Raw genomic sequence first — 22884 nt, forward strand, 5'->3', positions numbered from 1 at the left:
TGGAGGAACCGAAGTTCTCATACAATGCTGATAGTAGTGCATATGTGTATATGCATTGTATACTGATTCCGGAAGATAGTGTGGCTGACTGGTCGTTGTCTGAGCTTAGCATTGGAAGGATAAGTTACTATAAAGGAAAGGGGAGAAACTTTGGATGTGGTGAAAATGTTCATTCTTTTGATTATGTTTTCACAGGTATATACATATTTTAAAATTCATCACATTTTATATTTAAAATGTATAGTTTAATGTAGTATTATGGTTCAATAAAGTTAAAAGTATATGATTATAAATTGAGATTTCATCAATGAATTCTGTTTTAGAAAAAGATTTATTTATTTATTTGTATGTGTAGGGCAGTGCACATGTATCTGTGTGCATGTGGAGGCTGGAACAGGGTGTCTGGTGTTCTCCTTTGTCTCTCTCCACCTATTCATTTGAGGCAGGGTCTGCCTCTGAACAAGCCCCAGCAATCTTTCTGACTCTGTCCCCCCAAACAAAATTAAAACTAGAATTAAAAGAATTTGCAGAGATGCTCAACTTGTTCAAATGAGGGTTCTGGGATCTGAACTCCAGTCCCCATGATTGTGGAACAAGCACTCTTAATCCCCGAGCCATCTCTTCAGCCTTCCTTTGTATGTGGTATTGAATCAGAATACACCCAAGTTTCTTGGAATGGAATTTTCATTCTTGTTTTCTGTTTCTCTTACACACTGCTTAAGAATGTCAAGTAGGAATTTCTGTCTTCCTCAGCAACCAGAAATGCTTGGATTGTCTCATTGAAGTCAGTTTTTCACAGTCTGAGTACACACAGGTTACAGTTTGGCTGTTTCAGGGCCTCACTCAGCACAATCACCCCATTGTGGTCCAAGGCATTCTTCAACAAATTGATTCCCTACAAGGTTTTACTGTGGTTTAGCAGAAGCTAGGTCCTCCTAGTTAGCTCACAGGCCTCCAATTCAAGATTCTCTGAGCATCAGTTGGGATGTTTCACAGCTTTACATAACAGCTTTACCTCAGTGTCCTCTAGCTTATTTCCTGAAATCTGTGGACTTCTCAGGTTCCTATTGCTGCTGAGGACTGCAGCCAAGTCTTGACAGCTTCTGAATGGTCATGATGGCTAGGTTGACCATGGGCACGTTGTGTAGTGACTGCTCACAGGCCCAGCCCCAGGCAAGAGAAGTGCACCAGGGTGTAGCACTATAGGGAGAGGGGTCACAATCACCCCATTGCCTTTTTTTTTTTTAAAGGGCAGGTAGGGTTAAATTTCAAGAAATCAAGCAATAATGCACCTGACCTTGATACAAGCTCATTAAACAAAATTAAGATATGTTTTAATATGGTAATGATGGATTTTGTCTGTCTGTCTGTCTATATAATGCACTGAGTCCATTTATATGTGCTTGTATGTGCCTGTGTTTAGGCATGCTCACTTGGGATTAGATAGTCTCTCAAGGAGCTTGTCCCTGGAGAAAACTGATTCCTCCTCCCTCATGCATCCATTGGTTGCCTGTAGCTCTTCATCTTGAGGTGGGACCCTGTGAAATTTCCCCCTAAGCCTAACCCTAATTCTAAATGTGAATAATGATTAAGGAAGGTAGGAAAACATACAATCAGGTTGAATTTGTAGATTTGTGAAAAGTTGTCAGAAAAGTTTTTACATGAGTAAAACATTATAATTGATTAAAATCAGCCCTTACTATATAAAATATTTTGTCTATATGGGCTCCATCTGCTTCAAATGCATTAGATACATATATGGGGGATACTGAGATGCACTGTTCAGATCCCTTCAGGGAATGATTGTTCCAGCTGTTGGAGTCCTGCTGGCTGCCGCTCTCTTGGCAGCAGAGTACCTTACAGGAAGTCCCTCCATTGAGGTGGAGCCATGAAGCCCTGGGCATTTTGACCCATCCTAGGACAAACATGACAGTTTTTCTGCTCCATGCATCTCCAATGGTGCTGGAGTCCTACTTCACTATAGATGTCTCCTTCTGCCCTGTCCTGTCCACTTCCTCCCACAGGGGTTTGTCCCAAGGGCACTCCCTAAGCAACATCCTGCTTTCTAAACTGCTTCAGAGTCTGCTTCCTGTGGATGTCAAACTGTAACAGCATTTTACTGAAAAATATTACCCAAATTGGAGACCTCCAGGGAGAAGAAAATCATCAAGTTATGTTTTAATATTTTAGCTCAAGTGTTCTCACATTTTTATTTTGAATTGTTTATACTTAGCATGATATTATGGTTCACATTTTCTTTCATATAGGCTTGGCATTTCCACCTCCTCTTTCTCAAAGGAGTCATATTATGAAAATATGAAAAGGTAGGAGAAGCAGGTTCTTTATTTCCTAGCCAGCCATTCAGGAAATCCACTATTTCAAGGTTGGCTTAGGCAACAAGAACAGAAGTAAACAGGGACACGTGATAGTTGTTTTGTTCTGAATACTGAACCAACAGAAAGTTCTAAAGTGGTGTGATTATTAGAACCATCCCCGGATGTTCTAAGGAAGCCATTTAACATTATTTAAGCTTGGATATTTAAACTGCCACTCAAAACTCTCAGACCCAAATATAGTTAACAGTTTTGAATATCAGCAAAGGAGACACTTCCTCCTGTCTTCCCTGGCAGCTCCAGAGGAGGGCAGAACAGTTGTTCCCAGACCAGCTCTCCCTTTCCTCAAAAATACCCTGTAGCCAAGCTTAGGAAGATAGTATGCATTGTGGGCATGTAGTGTGTGTGTGTGTGTGTGTGTGTGTGTGTGTGTGTGTGTGTGTGCGCGTGTGTGTGACAGATTTCATGACGTTCAACTTTGATCACTAGAAAATAGTCTTGTATGTCCTTGTTCTGATTTTTGTGGGAACTCTATGTAACCGGGAGATAATAACTTAGGACAGAACAAGCTCTCATAACTGGAAGGAAAAGAAACTGTCCTCATAATTTAGGCCAAAAGCACACAGACAAAAGACCCCCCCCTGCTTTTTTTTTGTTTTTTTGCAGTGCTTGGAATTGAACCCAGAGTTTAATTGTTGGGTTAGGCAAGTGCCTCTGCCACTAAACTACCCTATGAACCCTAAGTTGTTCTTTTTCTTATTCCTGTGCTGGGAATTGAAAGCATGTGCTTTATACACACACACATACACACACACATATATAAAATTATCTGTATATCAATGACATATGATTTAAAAAAAACATCTCTCAGTGTCTGGTTCTAGTACTACTCTCTCCATATCAAAATCCAAGATGCATACTCCTTTATATAAAATGGAATAGCATTTATGTGTAACATGAACATCATCCATGGACTTTTAAATCATCTATAGCTTACTTATAATACTTAATGCCATGTCAATGCTGTGCAAAGAACTATTATTTTAGGGAACATCGGCCAAAAAACTTGTGCACATTCATCACAGGTGCACCCCCCATTGTTTTCAATTTATGATTAGTTGAGTGCCAAGCAGAACTTGTGGATGAAGATGACCACCTGAAATTTGGCTTAGGCCTCTCCTTTCGGAGGCATGTGTTCGAGATGATTACCTTCTGAGCCACTGTAATATTTAAATCTTGTATATTTTGGATTATTACTTCAACCATACTTGTCAATTTGGGGGTATGGTGGTCGGTCTCTTGTAAGGCAAGACAACTGTTTGAGAGAAAAGAAAAAAGATGGAAATACAAAGTTCAGGAGGAAATGCTTTTCCTAGAGTCTTGTTCCAATTCAGACTTTCTCTAGGGAGGTCTCAGTTTCCCTACTGCCAAATGGAATTAGGAGATTAAATAATGAAGCCAGGATAGCACAGTGTATTGGGTACACGTTGACTGCCAAGTCTCCCATAAAGAGATGTAGAAAATCATTTAAAGCTCCCAGGGACTGATGAACCCTTCTTCCCCTTTCTATTATTCCCTGTTATGGCACTGGAGATCATAAAACAGGCTCTTCCACTCTCTTCCTTCCTTCCTTTCAACCTCTCCAAGATAAGGAGGTAGCCTTCTTTGTTCCCTTGGATGCGGAAGCTGGTGTCACCCAGGGCAGCCCAGCCCTCTGGCTTGCTCAGGTCTGGGGGAGGGCTGCAGCTTCAGCCTGCACCGCAGCGGGAGGCGGCTGGAGGCGATGGGGAGGCGGGCACAGTAGACCCAAGGGTGGAGAAGGGGGAAGGCGACGGACGCGCGTTCCGGGCTCGTGACCGCTGGTGGCCCAGGGAACCGGCGCCCACACAGCCTTGCAGAGATGGCAGGCAGCGAGAACTGGCGCGTCATGGGCACCTTCCACCTGCTGCTGCTGGCGGTCGTCCTGTCCCTGGCAGCTGCGAGTCGCAGTCGGGGAGCAGCTGCCTGGACCCAGGAGAAGGTAAGGCCAGGTCCCCCTGGGCTAGCGGGAGTCGGGCCACGGTTGCGGTGCCGGCCCAGGGGCCAGATCCTCACCCAGCGCCCAGGGAGCCAGCTCTCTCGGTTGCAGCCTGGGCGCCTCACTGGCCTCCGGGCTACGTTGGAGATGCCAGGGGCTGGGTGATGTCACTCGCCTTTCCCTTGATTGCGCTCCGATTGGGGTGCTGATAGTGAGACACAGCAAGTGTGTCTCGTGGTCTGTGACCGAGCAGGGGCAAAGAGGGCGCTGACGCCCACTCTGGACCAGCGAGGCCAGCGGTCCCCAAGCTCTCTGGCCGCCAGAAGTGCACCTGGGGGTGTGCCTGCGGCTCCCCAACAGCTGCATCCAAGGATGCTCCGTCGGAATTGGGTTTCTCTGTGGGTCTAGGACCAGGGGGGTTTTAGATACTTAGATTTAAAAGAAGTGCATGCTGTTTTCAGAGAAATGCATTTGGAGGGAGTGAAAAATCTTTTATAAGGAACTCAATAAAAATGATGTGCAAATCCCTGTTTATTAAGTAAACAGAATCACAATTCCTTTTTCTTGTGTCACAGTTTTGAAATCATGAAATTGCTAGGCGCTGTGCAAATGTTGATGGTTTTGGATTAAAATGTTACACTTTCAAAGAAACTAAGAAAAGCAACAATCTAGGGATGTAAACTTTTGACATTACGGAACGGTTCTAAATGGTTTCAGTACGCCTGTGTTTACGCCCCTTTGAAATACTCCCAAGGAGTGTCATACACATGTATATGGATGGCTCACTTCAGTTGAGTTTAGGCTTAGCCAGCTTCCCTTCCAGACCGGGTAACAATCCCCACTTGCACCGGGAGCATGGTGTGAGAGAAGTCAACTCCAGTCACTTCAGTACAGTGTAACAGCGTCCTATGAAGGTTCAACAGGAGCGATGCCCAAGCAGTGGAGCATGGAAGTACATGCAAAATCCTTTCCTTTCCTACTCTGGGGTATCTTCCTGGACAGACCTTGGAAAGGGGATATTAAAACCGGGATGTGGGGGCCTGGAGAGATGGCCCAGCAATTAAGAGCACTGACTACTCTTTTAGAGGACCTGGGTTCCATTCCCAGCACCCATATGCGGCTAACAACCGTCGGTAACTCCAGTTCCAGTTCCAACGCTCTCTTCAGACCTCTGCGGGCATTGCATGCACAGGTCCACTTAAATACATGCAGGCAATATACTCATACACATAAAATTAATAAAACAAACAAACAAACAACAACAAAACCAGAATGTGGCTCCAGGCCAAATATGCCTTAATATATCTTAATATATCTAAATGGATGGGAATGAGGAAGTTGAAAATTCTTAACAGGAATTGAGCTCCTCTAGTTTGTGGGCATGTTTAGTACACAGGGGCTATTTCTAAGTGGGAGAAGGTGCTTTGATTCTTAAAATACTTTAAACTGAGTATTTAACTTTTGAGAAATGTTTTTAAAGAATGAATTCCTGTCATTTATTTTAAGAAGTGTCTAATCACTGTTTCATTGGGAAAACAAACTTTCATGGCACAAATAAGTGACAACCAGCCTTGACATTTCCCAGTTTACGGCCACCTCCTCCTTGTCTTGTTCTGTAGGCCTTCATCAAGTCTTCTGGGCAGCCAGCTCCACACTGTAACCTGGGAGATGAATCAGTACACACTAAAATTCATGCCTTCCTGCCTTTTATGATGTTTGACTTTTTAATCATTTAAGGTGTGCTCTTGGTACACAGGTCTGCCAACAGAAGAGGTGTGGCAATGAAAGCATCAATTTTGAAATCCATTTCCTTTGTTTTGAAAAAGGGTGTGTCTCTTTTAGTGGTGTCTAATGTGTAAAGGCAGATCAACCCTAGTTTATAAGTTGTGTTTAGAACCATGATTTGATGATTTGAAACCTGGAAACCTTTCCATAGCAACAACATTGTGAACTGTTACACTCTCAGGTGGTCCCACAGATGTAGATTGAAGGACACTGGCATGTAGGTAACATCTCACTTGAACTTCATAGTACCTTGTAGAGAGTACACTCATCTCCAGTTTAGAAATGTGGACACTATCATGATTACATCAGCAAATTGAGGTGCTAGGATTTGGCTTAAACCCTTCTCTGCCCTGTTCTTTTTTGCTCTCTTTTTCTAAGGTAGGTGAGTACTGGCTGATTGACAAGGAACGAAGTCCAGGTAGGGCAGGATTGTAGGGCTGGTATGTAGTTTGGAGTACAAAGAGCTTGCTTTCTCTTTCTGGGTCAGGGTGGACCCTAAGTGGAATTCTAAAACAGCTTGTTTTCAACTTCTCACCCTCTCTTTTCCCGTTTCCTTGACCTCCCCCTGGTCCTTGAACCTAGACCCATTCTTGTAGTACAACTTTATCTCCCAGTTGTTAAGAGGAATCTTATTAAATCAGTTCTCTTTTAGGTGAGGAGAGCTGCCAGCTGTTGAAAGGTTTCCTATATTTCTAGAAGAATATTAACTTGAATAAACTAAAAAATATAGCTTCTCTTAAAGTTTTCAAATTATGAATGTAATGTGTGCATTTTAGAAAACTTAGAAAATACAGAAAATTATTCTTAAAATAAACTGAAATCACTCATAATCCCACTCTCCAGAGATAACTTCTTTCAATCTTTTTGGTGTTTTATTTCATCCCTGTACTCACACAGATACATGTATATATAGATGTATATTTATAGGGATGAATAACAATTATATCAGTTCAGGTTTTCATAAGGATTGAGTGAGCTAATTCAGTGGCTGACTTATGATAAAGTGGCTGACTTATGATAAAGATTCAATAAATTTTAATTATTTTAAAATAAATTAATGTATTTCATTCTATTCTAGAGTTTGTACTACATATACAGTTTCATATCTTACTCTCTTGAATAGTAGTATGTCATGAGTGCTACCTTAAGTGAATAAGATTTATTGAAAGTATAACTTGATTGCAAAACCATCACCAGTCAATAATTTATTTCTTTTCTTTGAATGTTAAGGTTGTTTGAAAACCTTGTCTATTATAAAATTGGAACCCAGTACATTTTATTTTGTCTTTTTTTTCCCCCTCCCTGGAGCTGAGGACCGAACCCAGTGCCTTGTGCTTGCTGGGCAAGTGCTCTACCACTGAGCTAAATCTCCAACCCCTGAACCCAGTGTATTTTAATCAGAAGAATTTTCCTTCATTGCAGCAAAGTTGAACCAGGAAAATTCAGTATTAGAGGTGGAAGGGCAGAGACTCTGAAGTCCCCATGGTAGGCTGTGGCAAACTGTAAACCACTCTCTCATTTCACATTCTTCTGCTTCTGGCATTCCTCTTATTCTCAAAGTCCATAAGACTCCCCTCCTCCATGGTTCTAAGTCCTTAGTCATCCACCCATCCTTCTCCTGTGTGATTCTTCTGGAAGCAATACTGAAGACTTCAAGGCAGAAGGGACCAAGAAATTAGTGGTGAGCTGAGTATTGGTAGAAGGAGAAAAACAACTGTCATTTTGGGGTCTCTACCATCTGGTAGATAAGTATTATGATATGCATGTACACATTAGGAATCTTTTCTTAGACACAACTATTGAATGAGGAGCTGGGATTAGACTCTTAAGTTTTTGTGTTTAATCTCACTCTGCTCAAGTGTTAAGAAGCAAGGCTGGGGCTGGAGAAATGGCTCAGTGGTTAAGAGCACTGGCTACTCTTGCAGAGGACCCAGATTCCTAGCACCTACATGGTGGATAACAACCACCTGTAATTCCAGTTCCAGGGAATCAGAGCCCTCTTCTGACCTCTGTGGGCATTGCATGACATGGGTGCACTTATGTACATGCAGGTAATACCCTCATACCTATAAAACAAAAATAATAAATATTTTTTTTTAAAAAAAATCAAGGCTGTTTGCATTAGAAAAAGACAGTATCTTGTTTGGTTTCCAACTGTCTTCCAGCTGCATTTGTACTCTGTGGCCCCTGACACACAATTTCAGTAAGTGTCTTATACTTTCAGGTAGCAGAAGTTTAATCTGACTACTGTCTGGAATGCTCATAGAGGATGGAAACTTGAATGAGCTGTATTTCTGTAATGATCTCCCTTATAATTCCCTGGTTTGGCACTTTATCTCCCTTTATAAGCTGGGCCAGCTCTCTAAATTATGTAACCAAATCCTTTGACCTGGGACTGCATGATTAGATGACAGGAGGTGGTTCAGGATATCTGGTTCACACGTTTTTTTTAGCTGAAAGATTCTTGTCACCTAGAGCAGACTTTATTGTCATTTCTGCTTGGATGAAAATGCAAGGCCACGGCTGTAACAGAGCCTCATCCCTCTGAGAATGCCTGCATCAGTAGAAACTGTTGAAGTACCTTTTAATTGAAGTAAACCTAGAGTAAGTTTGAAGTTTACATTTACCCTTGGGCTCAACACTGTTTTGCTTATTTGTTTGTTTTAAGACAGGGTCTAGCTCTGCAGCCCTGGCATAGGGCTGGACCTTTACTATGTAGATCAGGCTGTCCTCAAACTTGTGATTTTCCTGTCTCTGGCTTCCAAGTGCTGGGATTCCCTGTGTGCACCACCATACCCAGCTTCAGTATAGTTTTAGGTTCTGTTACTGTCCTGCTGAGGCTACCCTTTCTTCCCACATTTGTCTTCTGCATTTTTCTTCTTTCCTAATAGTTTTTTTTTATTGTTAGTGAGTTCTGGGAGTAAGATTCCTTAATTGTTCAATGTCTGCCATTTAACCTTGCTGAGTTAGATGTCTTTCCATATAGACAGGCTTAAGTAATTAAATGAGTGTAGTTGTTTCATCGTCAATGTTCTTCACTGACTAGGAAGTTTGCTATCTCTGTGATTTTGAAGGTAATAATGAAATCAACCATTTTCTGACTTAAGCCAGGAGGCTGAAGATCTACAGTGCTTATAAGTCTGTTTCAGGAATATCCATGGTCCTGTCTACTAAACTTACTATCAGCTACTAAGACATATATTTATTATTTTTATTATGTATAAATGTGTGTGTCAGTGTGTGGTATATGCACTTGAGTGCAGGTGCCCTTAGAAGCCAGAGACATCAGATCTCCTGGGAGCTGGAGTTTCAGGCAGTTTTGAGCTGCTTGACATGGTTGCTGGGAATTTAAATCAGGTCCTCTGGAAGAGCAGTGTGTGCTTAACCACTGAGCCATCTCTCCAGCTTCATCACTAAGATTTTAAAAAGTATCATCATCTAGTTTCATCCATAATATCTTGTCCAGTTAGAGATTGCAATGTTTAAATATTGATTGCCAACTTGACAGAATCTAGAATCACATAGGTGAGACAAACCTCTGATGTGGAAAGACCCACTCTAAATATGGGAGGCACTATTTCAAGGACTGAATAAAAAGGAGAAGACGAGCAGAGTACCAGCATTCATCTCTCTCTGCTTCCTGATTATGGATGTGATATGACCAACTGCCTCACTCTCTTGTCACTATGCCTTCTTGTCATGATGGACTGTAACCTCAAACTCTGAGCTAAAATAAATCCTTCCTTAAGTGGTTTTGTCTGGTATTCTGTCACAGCATCAAGAAAAAAAATAATACAGAGATGTTGGAGAGATATTTATTTTACTACTGCCTTGCTTGTCTTTTAGGAACTTTGTCAAACCTCTTTAAATCACTTATTTAACCATTAGCTTGATTTCCTTTCAGTGTGGGCAGGAAGCAAAGATCTTTGTCTACAATGACTGGTTAGGCCTCGGGATTGAGAAATGGACAGTAGATAGAAAACAATCCACTGGTGAAACAACATTTTATTTTATTTATTGCTTAATTGTTATTATTATTTTTTGAGACAAGGTCTCCCTGTAGCCCCAGCAGGTGTGGAACTTGCTATGTAGACCAGGCTGGCCTTGATCTCACAGAGATCAAACTACTTCTGCCCCTGAGTGCTAGGATTAAGGTATGTACCACCATGTCTGGTTGAAACAGCTTATTAAATAACATTTTTAAAAATCTATTTATTGTGTGTGTGTAGGTACATATGCCACAGCACACATGTGGAGGTAGAGAACAACTTGTGGGAACTGGTTCTCTCCCTCCACTTTGTGGATTCTGGGGATTGAACCTAGGCTATCAGGCTTGGCAGCAAGCACCTTTACTAGCTCAGCCTTCCTGCTGATCCTAAAGAAGCTTTTGACACAAACGTTCTTGATTGTCACTGAGATGGCTCTGGGCCAACTCAGATCTGAATTGTCAGAAGCATTGACTATTGGAAATTAAAAAAGGACAAAGCTTACTAACATGGAACAGCCTGGCCCTCTGTAACAGGTCTGTCTGTCTCTTCTCCTTGTGCATTCAGCTAGTTTAGTGCTAATGAAGATAGAAACGCAAATTTTACTTTGCTATTATGTAAACACATTTTTAGCTAAGATAGTTTTAGAAAGAGAGTTCATCTATTGATTTCTTGAAATTGCCCAATATTTATTGAGTGCTCAATATGGACCAGGTCCTGTGCAGCTCTGGGAAGAGACACGTAAACAGGAAGGAGTCCTAGCCATCATGTAGTCTACGGTTTGTATGACATTAAACACGTAACACATGAGACACGGCCTCCAAGCTGAAATATGAAGAAGGCGAGAGTTTGCCACATGAAGACAATCAGTCTGAAAGATAGATGGCATACACTACTGACACCAAGGCCCCAAGGGGCAGAGCCTCAGGAAGCGTGGATACCAGGAGACCAAAGCAAGGAGAACTGGTGCCTGCAGCACTGCATGGGGCTTGCCAGTCAGCAGGAGACACAGACAACCTTTTGTTGGACGGTTAAGTAACAACCATGAAGATCTTCTCCCTCTCCCCTCAATTTTCTTCTGCTTCCACCTCACATTTCTAACATGAGATCTAACATGAGGATTTAGACCCTGGAGGTACTAAGGAATTAAAGGCTACAATGACTAATCTGTTGAGGAAGTATATTTTTTTGTTATACAGGGTCATTTTTATACAAGTATAGAATGTACTTGAAGCATATCTTACCTCCTGTTCCTCACTATCTCTCCCCTTCTTCCCTTCCCCTCCTGTTAGTCCCCTTTGCTCTCCACAAAGTTTTGCTTCTACTTTCAAGTCATCAGTGTATATATGAGTTTATATATCTATAAAGATGATGTGATTATCTCTAGTTGAATCTAGTTTCCTGAAAATGACACATTACAGAACTAGACTTCAATTTTTTTTACATTTATTTGTGTGTGTGTATGAGAGAGAGAGAGAGAGAGAGAGAGAGAGAGAAAGTGCGTGTGTGGAGGTCAATGGACAACTTGTGGAAGTCAGTTTTCTCGACACAGTACAGAGATAGACAGTGATATTTTTTATATTTATTTGTGTGTGTGTGTGAGAGAGAGAGAGAGAGAGAGAGAGAGAGAGAGAGAGAGAGAGAAACAGCATGTGGGAGTTGGTTCTCTCCTTCTACCTTGTGGGTTCCAGGGATTGAACTCAGATTCCTCAGGCTTGGCAGCAAGTGCCTTTACTTGCTGAGCCATATTGCTGGTCCCCAGAAATATACTTTAAAATGTGCTACCAATGAACAAATAGGAACCTTGATACATTCAGGCACAATGCCAACATTAAAGAGTAAAGTGGAAGTGCAGCGGTGAGGTGGAAGAACGAGCACTGGATTGGGAACCCACCTACCACGGCTCTTTCACTGGATTTACCTATAGCTCGCTGCAGCTCCTACAGTTGGTTTCTACAAACTTCACTTGTCACTGAGAAATCAAGGAGGTTGGGCTAGATCATCTCTAAGGGGCTTTTCTAGCTCTAATATTCTATACCTCTTTAGGGTTTGACAGAGGGAACAATAGACCTAACAGACTGAATATTTATTAGGCAATTTACATATGTTAGTTCATTTACTTCTAATTACCTTTGGATGTAGGTGCTAGTAGCTGCATTTTATAGATGGAGGAATGGCGCCTTAATGAGGTTAAGTAACCTGGCCAGAGTTACAGCTGAGTTGAAAGCTGAATTGAGAGGCTGTATCTGATCCAATAGCCTATACTCTTCCCCTAGTAAACACTGGGCCATCTCAAAGTGTGGTGGAATACAAGTCATTAGGCAACAAGCATTCTCTAATTCTACAGTGTCTCACCAGCTTCCTGGGGTGATTCATACAGAGTGAAACTGCCTGCATGATTATTTTAAACATATACAATTAACACTAATCCTGGATGGAACTATAGGATAGGTAATGCTCTCTCAATTTCTGTTTTGCATTACAAGTAATTCAATATCTTTGTGTCACCTTCATTATTATCATTAGGGAAGAAATCATTTAATCTACAATTCATCTCCCTTTGAGGAGGAGTAACACATTCCCTCAGAGTATCTGATAAACTTGTAATGGATGAATGACTAATTGTTTTGAAGGTCATCAGAAAATACAGCATGTATAAAGCCACATTCAGGATACAAATTTGAATGTTAGGCTCATTTTTTTAAAAAAAGTTTCACTTTAATATATAAGTGTATTTAAGAACATGAGCCTCAATAGAATATTAAAATAATTTAACCAAAGATTTAAAAGAATTCCTATTTAGCAGGTTATAGACTCATCCCACTCAGGTTGAAAGAGTGTCACCAATCATCTGAGTCAGTGCTAATAGAAACAGGCAATGAGGGCTGGGGGAGGGGTGACTCAGTGGCCGAAAGTGCTTGCTGTGCAAGCATGAGGACATGAGTTTGACTGCCCAGAATCCATGTAAATGCCAGATGTATAGTTGAGGGCCTGTAATCCTAGCACTCCTATGGGAGGATGAAAGATTGAGACAGGAAAGGCCCTGGGAGCTCACAGGCCAGCTAGCCTGGTGTATGCAGGGAAAAAGGTTGTCTTTTGGTTTCCACACGTGCACGATGTTACATACACACACACACACACACACACACACACACACACACATGAACACGCATACACACAGTTTAGTCAAACAACTTTTAAGGGTAAGTTCTCTCCTCCCACCGTGTAAGTCCTGGGAATTGAACTTAGGTCATCAGACTTGCTTGGCAGCAAGTGCCTTTTACACACTAAACCATCTCATCAATCCATTTAGCTTATTCTAAAAATCTTAGTTTTACAACATAGTTACTTAGAAAAATCATTAAAAGTTATATAGGTTGTAAGTATGAAATGTTCTCATATTGAAAGCATACTGTTAATTTTATTTTTAAAACAAGCTTCCAAAGTTTTATTAAGTTTCTCGAAGATGTAAGGGGCAAATCTTGCAGCTGAGAGGTTGACCTCATGTGACATAAGACTTATTCCTTTATTTTGAGGACTTAAAGCTTCTAATTACAAATGTGTCAGGTTGTCTTAAACATATAGAATTACAGCTAAATAATTTTATTTATTCCTAGAACTATCACCAACCAGCACTTTTGAATTCTTCATCTCTTTGGCAAGTTGTAGAAGGTACCAGTATTTCTGGAATGTGGCAAAATGACTTACGACCATTGTTGATAGAACGTTATCCAGGATCACCTGGAAGCTATGCTGCACGCCAGGTGAGAATATCCCTAAAGGTTGCTTAATTTTTCGATTTACCATGGAGGATAATGTTAGGGCTGAAGTTCTGAGCTGTATAATGTTCAGCTACATCATCTCATTACTCACCATTTGAAGCAACGGAGAAAGTCACACAACAGAATAAATGGCTTTCTGAATTAAGTGGTACATGCTATTCAGAATCAGGTATGTATGAAATCTCTGTCTGGGTATAGCAGCAGGATACTAAGTTTTCAACTCTTGATCATTTCAGTAACACACTCTAGCATCCTAACCAAGTTTTCTTGGCCTCTAAAAGCCAAATGTCAACAACAGCTTTTGACAGTACTTACTTGACAGCTCTTAGCCAAGCATGAGTCACTGTGCTGTCCGCCTTCTTCCTCTTGAGGGAAATTGTTTTTTTTTTTTTTTTTTTTTTCCTGAGGCCAGTGATTGGTTTTTTTCTAGAGAAGTGCTTCTTGAACTTCTTGCTCTGATCACAGTAAAAATATATTACATATTTTGTAGACACAGAGGCACCAACATATTTAGTTGTAACAAACATTTTTGGAAAAGTAATCACTGTCATTACCTATAATTTACTTGGGTATTGTGAATTATATTTTTTGAGTTAAAAATGCTAATCATGACTCAGGAAGCTGATTTCTAGATCCACTGATTTTACAAACACTTTTTGGAAGACATTGATGTAAGGGTAGAATAAGCCATAAGTTGGACTGGACCTTGATTTTCTCTTTGTAGTGTCTATCTTCCTAAATAACATGAAATCCTATCTCTTAATACTTTTTTTGGATTAACCCCATTTCAGCGGCAGCTTGAGATGGAAAGAGACTAGCCTCTCAAATCCTCCACTTGCAGGGCTGGAGAGATGGCTTAGTGATTAAGGGTACTGGCTGCTCTTGCAGTAGACCCAGGTTTGAGTCTCAGTCACCCACATGGTGGCTAACAATGGTCTGTAACTCCAGTTCCAGGGGATCCGACATGTTCCTCTGTCCTCTGTGGGCACTGCATGACATGGGTGCAGTTATATATGTGCAGGCATAACACTTATACACATAAAATGAAAAAACAAAAAAACCAAACCCAACCAAAAAAACCATCTGCTTGTTCAACTTCTTAGACAAATAGACCTTGGCAATAATTGCTGTATCAAGAGAGACCTACAAATTCCATCTGTCCAGCTCTTAGGCTCTTCTTTACTTACTGTGTTTGCTGGCCTTTTAGCCTCCTGCTTTCCATGAGAATAGCTCCTATGATTAGACCCCAAAATCTTAATTCCTTTTAACTTTCAAGAAGACAGGACAGATAATGATGCTGGTGTCAACTTCTCTCTTCCTCCCCTCTTCTTCTTTCTCTCACTCTCTATCTCTCTCTTTCTATTTTTGTGAGACAAGCTCTCACCATGTAGCCTAGACTGACCATAAACTTGTTGCAATCCTCCTGTCTCAGTCTCCCAAGAGGTGGGATTATAGTTGTGAGCCACCATGCCTGGATTGATGATGGCCACCTTTCACTGATCACTTTTATAGCTTATTTAGTTTTCAAAACAATGCTACATTCCTATTCCAATGCACTTATTTCAAAAGGCCTGAGGTTTAGGTATCTGAAGTAATTTATTCACAGTTACATATGTACTAGTGATGAGTTAAAATTTGGGCTCAAGTCTGCTTGCTGTTTTATGACTGGAGATCTGGGAGAAACCACTTCAGTGATTTATGAACTCCAAGCTCTGGGTCTTCTCATATCACATTGAGAGTGAGGGACACATTTCATCTCACAGTCTCCTCAGAGTTTCATGCCCTAAGCATTTTCTTTAAAAGAGGGCAGGATGCTTACTGACACTTTCTAAAATCCTCAGCTTTCATTAGAAAAATATCTAAGTCTATGATACTCACTCCATTTGGTCTTTCTCATTTTCTCATATCATTTTCTCAGAAGACCATCTATACCCAGAAACGCACATGCAAACTTCAGGTCCAAGTTCCTTGTGTATGGATCCTTGAAACCCGTAAGCATATTGCTGAAGCTCTAGCTCCAATGGAACATACAGTGGAAACAGTATACATAGATACTGTTACAATTTAAAAGATACACATACATCTACAAGTGTTATTAAATCTGCAGTAGCATTGATAGTGTTTTAGAATAAGTTACGAAATTGACTGGGCTGCTTATGCATGACCTGACTGATGTAGCAGTAAATCGTAACAGGATGGCTGTATAAGAAATCTTACTTAAGAAATTCAGTTTTGTAATTTATTTTTTACTTACATCATATCTATCTATCTATCTATCTATCTATATCTATCTATCTATCTATCTATCTATCTATCTATCTATCTATCTATCATCTATCATCTATCTATCTAGCATCTAATTTGTTGTTCTTGTTTGTTTTGTTTTTGAAACAGGGTCTCACTATGTAGCCCTGGCTGACCCTGAACTCCCTATGTAGTCCAGCCTGACCTCAAACTCACAGAGATTCTTTTGCCTTTGCCTCCTAAGCACAGAGATCAAAGGTATGTGACACACACACACACACACACACACACACACACACACACACACACACAGACAGAGTGGGGTCTCACTGTCTCACTGTTTACTCATTATTTAGCCCTGGCTGGCCTGGAACTTGTGGCAAAGGGCTTCCCCATTTGAAAATGAAGTAGAGAGAGTCCTTTGCCTTCCACAGCTTACTGGGCATGCCTCTGAAAATTAATGGTGATTTCCTTATTAAAAAAATTACAAAACTGACCTGGGCATGGTGGTACACATTTTTAATTTTAACACTCAGGAGGCAGAGGAAGGTGAGTTTGAGGTCATCCAGGGGACCATGCTAATGGCCTTAATTTAACTAGGATTGGAGCCTTTCACTAAGAACTGAATTTATATATTCATGATAGCAAATGTTTTTCTCCTGACACCTTTTTGAGAACTAGATCAAATGTTTCATAGTTCATAGAGTTGCAGGGTTGAAGACCTTCAGATCTTAAAAAGCTGTGGACTTGATATAAAGTTGGTTGGTTAACTCTTGCAGTTATCAAAAAAGATATGAATTGTTATGAATTCTTTTAGAGAAAGTATTTTGAGTCATATATTAAAATCTGCATTTATGATCTTTGGTCAATGAGTCCAAAGCTGTCTAATAAATTATTGGAATATTTTTATTTGAAGATATAACTTATTTATAAATGATTTAGAAAAATAAATGATTGAAGGCATTAAATTTGGAGACATTTCATTAATTCTTAACTTAGACATAGAAAATAAATCAAGACACAGGATGATAAAGTCTCATGAAAGACAAATAAGATCCTTTATCCAAAAGAGACAAACTAGAAAAACCAGGGATACACAGTGAGTCTGAGAGGCTGAAAATGAACTTCTTCACAGTAAAAGGTGTGCAGATTATAGGGTACACCATCCTGAGTGGAGGTCCCTGTGTGGGGTCCCTTCAGCTTGGAGCACCAGAGGCTCGTATGGGGTATATCCAAGATATCCAAGAGGACAGGTGATCGGGAAGTTCACTGTGGCAGGGTCAGAATCCTGACAGCAGTGTGTTTGCACACTCAGTGCAACTACTGAGGAATCCACTTCTTCCAAACAACCCTGGTCTGCTGATGTCATCATTTCTCAGATACTTGAAATTAGAATTAATTAAATTAGAGCTAGGATTGTTCACTAATTTGTTAGCCTAGAGTAACTGCTTTCACTGCCCTACCCAGAATTACAATGTCAAATAATAATTCCCCTCCCTCATCATTCCTGGAGGGCCTAGTCTTTGGACCCTCTGACTCAGGGAAACAATGGTGTTTAGACTTCAGGAATACTGCAGTGATAAAAACAGTGGTTTGGGGAGCCTCCTTCAGAGACTTGCAGTGGGAACTTGAAGATTAAATCTGAAAGCCAAAAACACAACTGGTAACAGTGACCTAAATTTATCTTAGTTGCTAAGATAAATAAAAATATTTACATCATATACCAAAAGGTTACTGCAGGGACAATTCTTTAGAAGGCACTTGCTGATTTTTTGTGGCTGTAAATATGCATATCGATGTCAGAGGTCATGACTAAGGATGGTTAGTACTTGAGAAATGAGGTTCTGGGTGAAACTTCTGAGCAATGCTAACAGACATCCTTTAACAGATACTTTAAAAATCCCAATTCATTGTGCAGGCTACTATTGGTGTTAGAAGCCATTTGGTGGAACAGTCCATCATCTGGATACCAGATGTTCTGGAGCTCAGCAAGTCTGGGATAACTCACTCTCATATTCTTTGGAAAAGCTTTTTTTAGATGCATAGAGAGTTCTTTCTATTCAAACAGCTAATATTCTATAGTGTGTAATTGTGTATGTTCTTATTTCACTAACCCACAGTTACTGTTATTATCAACTCATATTTCCTATGACAGCCTACTGTGAGTAGAGCATGGCACTAAGAATGCTGGAGAATAACAAAATAAGTAGGATGGAAAAGCTGGTTGCTAAAGGCTATAGTCATTTCTTCTGATGATATAAAAAAGACAACATACAAACTTGTAACAGAAAAAGAAGGTAAAAACTTAACTAAGTGCAAACAAGCAAACGAAGGCCCACCTCTTTAAGCCTATTAAAATACCCGGATAGCTGGTCATGGTGATGCCTTTAATCCCAGCAGTACTTAAGAGGCAGACAGCAGGATCTCTGCAGGTTTGAGGTCAGCCTGGGCTACGTGGCAAGTTCCAGGTCATCCCTGGCTATATAAGCTTGACTCTGTCTCAAGAAAACAAAAAACAACAGAACAAAACAGAACCTAGACACTAAAACCTTTATGATTATAAGGAAATAAGCAGTTATTCCTTTTGCCTTTTCTTGTTTGTGTGTTTTTCTTTGACAAATATTTTCTAATAAATCTGAATTAGCAATTTATTATAAAGATACATGTTTTAAATAAATACCTTTTTTTATTAAAAAAAAAAGAAAGAAAAGGAAGGTATACACAGTACTATTAGGTTAAAGTCTACCCACTACAGAAAGCAAAGGGAATCATCTGTTTGACTTTTTCAGGATCGATTGTGTGTCAAAGGCCCCCCACCACCTCTGTTTAAATTCCCCTGTCCCTGGAAGTTTCCTGCTGTAGTTTCTCCCAAGCCCTTTGCCCATGTGCCATGTTATATCGGCGGGCTGTAGGCCACACAAGACTTGGCCAGAATAGAATATCTTGTATTTCCTTGGGAGGAAAAACAAATATCCCTCCCACTGTTTTCCAGCTATTGTGAGTTATTTGTTCATCATCTCTAGGTTCATCCCTTCTACATGTTAGTAACTGTCAGTTATTATAATGGTTAGTTTGTGGTTTGGGGCTTTTAATTGATTTAATAAGGCATTTTACACAGATGGACACAATACTTGAGGGGAAAAAAAAGAAATGTAGTGAGAGAAACGAGGGCAAGCAAAAATGTGGACAGGAAAAGGGCAAATGAAATAGCAATGAATTCACCCATAACTTCTCAGACCATGAATTTTAGATTCTCTTTTCTTATTTAAAATATTTTATTAATTATTTTTATTTTATGTATACACGTGTAGTACCTGCACGTATGTAAGTGCATCCCTATCATGCAAAGCCAGTCAGAAGAGGGCGTTGGATCCCCTGGAACTGGTATTATGGATGGTTGTTAGCCACCATGTGGGTGCTGGGAACCAAACCCAGGTCTCTGCAAGAGCAGTCAATGCTCTTAACTGCTGAGCCATCTCTCCAGCCCCCATGAAGTTTAGATTCTTAGGGAAGACACTTTCGGTCCCTGGCGTGGTAGTCCTTTCTCCACTTGTGACTTCCTGCTTCGGTCACTATGCTGTTCATAAGGCCCAGAGTACATATAAAGTAGTGCAAAGAACTTCTCTTATGTTACCAGCATTAGCAGCAGGTCTGGATCTTCCTTGAATGCAGAGTAAAAGCCTGACAAATAATTTGGGTCAGAGTTACTTATTGAGTCTTACTGTGGGCAGGGCCTGACCATATCCCCCATCCATCCTTTGCTATGGGAACTCTCTTCATTCCTCTCATCAGATGGGTGTTAGTGTTAGTGTTTTCTTTTAGTGTTCACTACATAGTGAGTGTTTACTGGGCTTGGGGCACATTTCTGTGCATTTGTCACAAAAAGTGCTGCCATTTGTAAGTCCTATCTTTGAAGAGCTTAGAGTAGAGGCTTGTAGATTTGGTATGTCTAGTTTTTTAAAAAAGACCACCATAACTTCTTAGAAATATTCAATCTAGACTTTAGTATTGCTGGGCTAGATCTCCTGGCTTGTAGATATGTCTATTATATATTGTTAAGTGGAAAAAGCAAGGGACAGAGTATTATGTAAAGTAGGCCTCTTCTCTTATAAAAACCACATACTCTGTCAAATACATGTGTTTGTATGTTAGTGAGGTTTGTGTAAGCAAAGAGTTGAGATGTGGAAAGCTCTACATGAGACTGTTGGCATTGGTAAATATTGACAACTAGATGGGCTTGCTAAGTAGGAGAAAGGTTAGAGGAGAGGGAGCACATCAGCTTTTTCTTTAAAAGAGGAAATTGCTTTTAATTACAATAACAGCTGTTAGCAATATTTTCGCTATCAGTAAGCATGATAAACATGTACTGTAATTTTCATTTGAAGGCATCATGCCTATAATCCTAATACTTGGAAGGTTGAACCTGGAAGATTGCTACAAGTTTGAGCCTAGCTGAGACTACTTAATGAGCTCTAGTTCAGCCTGGGCTACAGCGTTAAACCCTGTCTCCAACAACAACAAAAAGAAGGCGTCACATGAATTTTTAGAAACATATTTAATGAATGACAACCATTTGTTTGATCTGAAATTTTGTTTTGTGTTTGATCAGCACATCATGCAGCGAATTCAAAGACTGCAGGCTGACTGGGTCTTGGAAGTAGACACCTTCTTGAGTAAGACACCATATGGGTACCGGTCCTTCTCAAATATCATCGGCACTCTTAACCCGGATGCTAAACGACATTTGGTCCTCGCCTGCCACTATGACTCCAAGTATTTTCCCAGCTGGGATAACAGAGTATTTGTAGGAGCCACTGATTCAGCCGTGCCATGTGCAATGATGTTGGAACTAGCTCGTGCCTTAGACAAGAAACTCCTTTCATTAAAGGTATCTGCTTTCCTTTTGTGGACTCCTAGGATAAAATGCATAAACAGCAACCCAGAGTGAGTTCTAGAATCATTGGACTGAGAAGGCCATTTAGAAACTGAGAATTCTGGGTACATTTTAAAATAATTTGTTACAAAATATGAGGTTGATGGATGATGGAATAGTCGTTGAAAGAGCACATGATTTGAAATATGTTCCATGAGCAATAAATCACAGATAGATGACAATGTGTTAATTGGCATCTACTATCTCAGACTTGACTTGAATTAAATTAATTTAATTAAGTACAACATTTCTTCGCAAATAATGAAGAGGAAGGCTGTTTCAAGCCCAAGTGTGTGAATCGTGTTTTATATTGAACCGTGTTTATTTCTTCTTGCTATGAGACGTCACAACCTTTGCTGTGAGAAATGGTGGCTCTGGAGAGAGTGGGGGTGGGGAAAGGCTGTGGGAAGGCATTTCCAGAGTGTGGGTAACTCAGAGATAGGGAGGTGAAAAGCAGGAGGCAGGAATGCCTTCTTGTTATTATCTGTGACTCTCAGCTCAGTTTTATGTAGCACAGCAGAGCTTTTGTTATGCTCGCAGCTCAAGATACTTCTGGAACTTTCAGATGTTATTTCAGTCTCTGTTTTTAAGAGTATATTGGAAGAAAGTGCTAAATGAGATGAAGACATTTTGTTCTGATACCACTCATAACCAAGCAAATATGACAAAGCAAAAACAAAAACTTTGTTCATAGGCAATAAATGTCTTCCCACTATCCCGGGCTTCACAAAGAGTCCAGCCTTTGATACAATGGGGGTAAAGAAGTAAAAGGTTTATCTTGTAATGGAAGTAATAGAGATATTTGGTTCTATTGCTGGATATGCTGAACTTGAAGAAAGCAAGACTTGTTTATACCCTCTCAATATCCTTTTCACTGGTTTTTCATTTTGTTTTGTTTTCTGAGCCTTCTATAATGCCTTTGTCCCATGCCTTGTCCTGCTTTGAACTTGTATTCATCCCAAGAAGTGGGTGAGAGAACTCATAAACTGAGAGGCTATCTTAATTTTTCATATTTGCATTTCTAACATAAGGACATGAAATGAGAGAAGTGTGACCAAAAGGCACAGTTCTGCGTGGCAGGTGTGTGTTCTCTTTAGTGGGCTACTTTGCCTTCTTTCCACACAGCACACATCTGCTTTTGGTGACAAGAAATGCAGGCATTGTGGCATATGCCTGTAATCCCAGCGCTGATCCCAGACTAAGGCAGGAAGATGCTATGGGTTGGAGACCACCCTGAACTGCATAGTAGTAAGTTCCAGGCCAGGCAGGTCTACAAAAAAGAAATGATGATGATGAAAAGGAATAGAAAGACTGAATTATTGGATGGGGAATCCATCTTAATTACCTTTTCTTTTCTTTGGTCTTTTAGAAACAGGGTCTCCCTATATCCCCAGTTGGCCTGGAACTCACTCTGTAGTCCAAACTGGCCTTGAACTTGCAGAGATCCACCTGCCTCTGCCTCTCAAGTACAGAAATTAAAAATGTGCACTACCATGCCTGGCTTAATTACCTTTTCTATTAGAGGTAAATGGTGATGTGGAGAATTTTTAAATGGGCTAATTTTGAAGGTAAACAATATCAGATTTATTAGTCCAGCTGTATCTTAACTGAATTTTTGGGAGGACATGAGTTCTTTAGCCATCATTACTTGGGCAGGTGGTGGTGGGAAGCAGTCTGGGAGGGAGCTGGCTAGATTATTGTTCCAACTCTTTGCAGCTCTTCCTATTGCTTTCCAGTAATAGCACAGTAATTACATACCCAGATCTTGTGTCTTAACTTTGCTGTGTCCTCCCAATGTATCCAG

General features: G+C 40.4%; 1 protein-coding gene across 2 annotated transcripts in view; it reads left to right on the forward strand.

Annotated features, from left to right (window-relative positions):
- Window positions 1-4108: 4108 nt before the first annotated feature.
- Qpct (glutaminyl-peptide cyclotransferase) overlaps window positions 4109-22884 on the forward strand; it is a 31221-nt gene continuing 12445 nt past the window's right edge. The window contains exons 1-3 of one of the 2 annotated variants that reach the window (XM_029558389.1): window positions 4109-4353; window positions 13739-13885; window positions 20757-21035. In XM_029558389.1, coding sequence (XP_029414249.1) covers window positions 4234-4353; window positions 13739-13885; window positions 20757-21035 — 546 coding nt within the window. In that variant the 5' untranslated portion in view covers window positions 4109-4233. The remainder of the gene's footprint in view (window positions 4354-13738; window positions 13886-20756; window positions 21036-22884) is intronic. The other variant, XM_008822606.3, reaches the window with a different exon arrangement.

Source organism: Nannospalax galili, unplaced genomic scaffold (assembly GCF_000622305.1).
Source record: "Nannospalax galili isolate Female #2095 unplaced genomic scaffold, S.galili_v1.0 scaffold88, whole genome shotgun sequence".
NCBI lineage: Eukaryota > Metazoa > Chordata > Mammalia > Rodentia > Spalacidae > Nannospalax > Nannospalax galili.